The sequence below is a fragment of the Lycium ferocissimum genome, chromosome 9, assembly GCF_029784015.1.
Source record: "Lycium ferocissimum isolate CSIRO_LF1 chromosome 9, AGI_CSIRO_Lferr_CH_V1, whole genome shotgun sequence".
NCBI classification, from domain to species: domain Eukaryota; kingdom Viridiplantae; phylum Streptophyta; class Magnoliopsida; order Solanales; family Solanaceae; genus Lycium; species Lycium ferocissimum.
Window position 1 is genome coordinate 37,461,154 of NC_081350.1, and position 4,932 is coordinate 37,466,085.

Genomic DNA, 4,932 nt, shown 5'->3' on the forward strand with positions numbered 1-4,932 from the left:
TCCAAAGAAACACTTTTAATTAACATGCTGTTGCAAACACCTTTCATTTCACTCTCTATCTATCTCACAACTCAATTAATAACAAACCTTCCGAAATAATTCAAAAAAAAAAAAAAAAAAAAAAAAAAAAAAACTCAATCTTCACTCTCATGAAGTTGCAATCATAGAGAAGAAGGAAAAGAAGATAAAATTTGTCCCATATTGTTTGATGTACTTGGATCTATAATCTCATGATCCCCTCCAAGTGGTTCATTTTCTTGATCCCAAAATAGATAACTTGGACAACATTGTTGTGTGTCCACTTGACTACTCCATTCATTCAATTGATTGTTATTTCCTTGCCCTTCCACCATCAAATTATTGTTACTACTATGGGGTATTTCCATGGGTGGTACCATACTCTCTATCAACGGTGGCAAATAATTCGAATCCATTCCTATCGCGTATGCTGTCTGTACTTGATGTTGCTGTTGTTGCACTTGATCAACTTGCCAGCAAAACTCTGAGTTTAACACTGATGTTTCTTGAAATAAAGCTGCATTATTCGTACTTCGGTTTGTGGCATCATTAATAACATTTGTCATAGAGTCGAGTGAACCACTGTCGAAAAAGAATAATTGGTTTGGAGAAGTGAACAGGGCTGAATCTTGGAGGAGCACTTGAGATTTTGTTCCAATATCTTGTGTAAAGAATATATCTTGTTGGCTTGTAATTGCGTTATAATTAGCCAATGGAGATCTTTGATGCTGCTGTTGTTGGTGATGATCAGTTATAGTTGTGTTTGTTGATGGTTTTGAAGGCTTTTTTAACTTCTTTTTTATCCATGAGTTCCAGTAATTCTTTATCTCATTATCTGTTCTTCCAGGTAAATGACTTGCTATATGTGCCCACCTATAATTTTTACATAGGAAATGTTACAAAACAGAACATTTAATTGACTAACAGTCTCAAAGAATTTTTACACCATCAAATCACGTGAAAAGATAACTACAAGAAACTATAATACTTGTGTAAAAGGGTGTTCAGTAACTTCAGAAAAAAAAAAAGACTGGTTTCTGCTACATACATGATACAACATTTTAAAATATGCTAATACTGTAAAACTTCTTAGCATTGTACAATGTATATAAGCTAAATCCATTTTCAACACCAAAATAAGTTACTATATTCTCTCCATCTCATTTTGTATGACTTTATGTGATCGAGTATGAAGTTTAAGAAAAAAAAATAGACTTTTAAAATTGGGTAAAGGGTCAAATATATCCCGCTACTTTAGTTTAATGGCTAACTTTGCCCTCCGTTAGTCAAAGTATATACATATACCCCTGAATTGATGGAAATCCTCAAATCAGCCAAAATTATCCATTTAACTAAAATTACCAATGCCTCATAAGTTTAGACCCGACCCGAACCAACCCAAAAAATAATTCCCCCCCACCCTAAAAAAATAAATTAATTTTTGTAGTTTTTTTAAAAATAAAATAAAATGCAAGTGATCGTGTTTCTTAAATTTAAGCAATATTTGCTATGTTAATTAAGAAGAAGAATATTATCGTAGTGTTATGTGTTGTTTAATTTTAGCTTTACTTATTTTTCTTAATTTCTAAGCACAAATTTGCAGTGTATATTTTTTTGTTTGAAACTAAAAAAACAAAAACTATTTATCAGTAAAACTATTTTCTCTATCGAAGCTAATTTCATCATCACGTTGAATGTTTTTCAGTTGCAGATAATTTATCAGTTTTAATCATCGTTTCATTTTTGTATAATCAATATATATATATGTGTGTGTGTGTGTGTGTGTGTGTGTGTGTAGCTTTTATTGATTTGCAAGTGTGTGTGTATTCTAATGTTTTAGCAGAAATTTGTGATGTTAAGAAGAAGAAATATTATCGAGTAATAGTGCGATTAATTGAGTATGTTCGTGGTTATTCCTACTGGTGTTATGTGTTTTTAAATTTTAGCTTTACTTGTTTTTCTTAATTTCTAAGAATAAATTTGCATAGTATTTATGTTAAGAAGAAACGAGAGAAGAAATTATTTGTCTTATAATAGGAGACTAATCGAGTATCTTTGCAGGTTTACAAGTTAATTTCTGTAGCTTTTTTTTTTTGTTGGGGGGGGGGGGGGGGGGGTATATTAGGGTGTGGGGAAATTATTTTTTGGGTCCGGGTCTAACTTATGGGGCATGGGTAATTTTAGTTAAATGGGAAATTTTGGCTGATTTGGGGATTTCCATCTGTTCAAGGGTATATGTGTATACTTTGGCTAACGGAGGGGTATACTTGACTACTTTGGCTAATGGAGGGCAAAGTTAGGCAATAAACTAAAGTAGAGGGATATATTTGACCCTTTACCCTTTAAAATTTGTGGTCTTAAGCATATCATTACTTGTTCGTGGCTATAAAAACTTGTCATAATGGGTAAGATGAGATGTTTGAGTTAATCATTTTCAAATTTAGACCGGAGCCCCTTTTTTTTTTTTTTTTTTTTTTTTTATAATTATAAAATGGACTAAAAAAGAAATAAGGTTACGTATACCGAAAGAAAGGGAGAACAAAAATAAGGTGGTTCTATTGAAGTAGTGGTCCAGTATGTGTTCTCAATGACAACTTGCCGTGAACTCTAGTAAACTATGACTAATTAAATATCGAATTGAGAATAAAATACAGTACAAAATCAAGAGGGAACTGTTTCATTAGTTAACTGAGTATTATCAACTGAAAACATCTGATGTTGCCTCTCTAACGTCCTTTTTAGAAACTGCTTTGACAATGAAATTAATTCTGAGTGCATTTTTTGTGTGTGTCATATGCACATAACTTAATAAACTAATATCTTATAATATAAGAATCTTGCTTTCAAAGTAAAACATAATCTATAAGTAGAAAGGAGTATTTTTTCCAAGTTGCTAAATGGAGTGAATACTTAAGTTTCACTACTTCACAACCAAGAGTACTTATTTGATTCAATTATTTAATATGTACAAATTAAGAAGACTTATATTTGGTTTGTACAATTACGTTGTTGTGAGCAATTTACATATATGAAAATACTAAAGAAAGTTTAACTAGCTAGCTAGAATACTAGAAATTGAAAATTAAAGTTTTAATTTTAAACAATAAAATAAAAAGTGGGACATTTTTAGTATTAAGAAAATTAACCTGTTGCCTACAGCTCCATGGAGACTGATAATCAACTTCTCTTCTTCAGGGGTAAATCTTCCTCTTCTAATATCAGGCCTCAAATAATTGATCCATCTCAAACGACAACTCTTTCCACATCTTTGTAGCCCTATAGGACCCAAAACAATCCGTCAGTCAATCAACTACGCCTCAATATTCTAAACTAATTGGGCATAAAACCACATTAAAGCCACCATTAATTAATCAATTAAAAAAAATAAAAGAAAAAACAATAGTAGCAACAACGAAGTTTCATTCAACGAGGGGTTGAGGGCTAGCTCCTTGGTGTGCTTCCTGCCATTCACAGTTAAAATAGAAAATTCAAACCCCATTGACAACCTAGCATTCCTTTCCCAATGCAATAAATGAGTTTTTTTTAAAAAAAATTAGTCAGCAATGTGGTTTCTGGCAAATGGAAACAAATATCACTAACACAAGTTTTGTTATGTCTTGTGAATATTGTACATTATATAGTACAATGACGAGTTCAGTATTTAGAGCCAATGGATTCTACTCTTTATATGTGTGTGCTATTAATATTTTTTTGCGCACACACATGTATAATCTGAGCTAGACACTACAGCGATCAAGTTCTGTTGAACCCGATGCATCAAGTCTAGATTTGCCACTAGCAGAGCTAGAGAAGCGGAATGGGGTTCGTTGAAAAATCACACTTTACATATATATAGTAGATAATGAACCCTTCGATAATATCCTATCTCCACCGCTGTCAGACTGATATTATATGTAACTTAACGAAATCATGATGAAGATGTAGAATGCAGAGAAGAATATAGAGTTAATTATATGTTCAAAGAAGTAAGAAAAGAGACCAGCTTTCTCAGGGACTTCACTCCAGCAGCCATAGCCATGAGTAGTAATATATCTTATGAGCTTTTCATCTTCCTCTGGGGACCAAAGCCCTCTCTTTACCTTTTGTTGATTACAGCATGAATGGTGCCCCATCTCTTTTTTTTTCTCTCTTTGTTTAATTAGTAAAAAGCAAAGTGATTAGTGTGTTCTCAATCTCCATTTCCTATAAATAATCCATAAAATGATCTTGCAAAGAGTGCCGACATGAATACTACTAGTCACTTTGGCCCCATGTTGCAGTAGTTTCCATCTAACCCTAAAATGACGTTCCATCAACTTCCTTTCTTTGTGTGTATCAATAAGTCTTCAATGAATCCCATTATTATTATGTCTTATTCTACGTAGACAAATTGTGTATTTTGTAACAAACTCCAATAGTTAACATTTTTCACGTACTTCAACCATGCCGCCTTGTTCGCTCGAGTACCCTAGCTATCTTTTTCGTGTTCTTTTTTTTCTACCACAAGTCACGTACGTAAGTTGTGAGATCATAGTGGGAAAAAGGGTAATGAAAATTTTACACAGTTTAGTCTACGTCACTTGTCTTACTTTTAAGTTACAACGATGCAAAGAATTTTTAAACTCAAATTACTTTTTTATTTTTAGGAGTTACAAATCCTATTGTTTAAGTTATATACTCCTTCAATGTAAATAATGTTTTAACATTATCAGATCAATCAAATGATATATATCTATAGGTAAATCTTCTTAAGAAGAAGTGGATTTATAATCTTGAAAATAAAATAAATAACTTATAGTGGAAAAATTTCTTACATAAAAATCCTCAAGTGCTAGTATATATGTGCCCATGGTCCAAACCTCAGAGGATAATGAGCTCGACCCTCTGCCTTTTTGCTCTTACCATGAACTAGAC

General features: G+C 32.3%; 1 protein-coding gene across 1 annotated transcript; it reads right to left on the reverse strand.

Annotated features, from left to right (window-relative positions):
* On the reverse strand, positions 1 to 4,214 carry LOC132069473 (MYB-like transcription factor EOBI). The gene is made up of 3 exons (XM_059462816.1): positions 4,019 to 4,214; positions 3,165 to 3,294; positions 1 to 891 (listed from the first exon to the last, which is right to left on the reverse strand). The coding sequence occupies exons 1-3, from the start codon at positions 4,149 to 4,151 to the stop codon at positions 162 to 164; spliced, it is 993 nt and encodes a 330-aa protein (XP_059318799.1). The 5' UTR covers positions 4,152 to 4,214; the 3' UTR covers positions 1 to 161.
* Between the last annotated feature and the right edge of the window lie 718 nt (positions 4,215 to 4,932).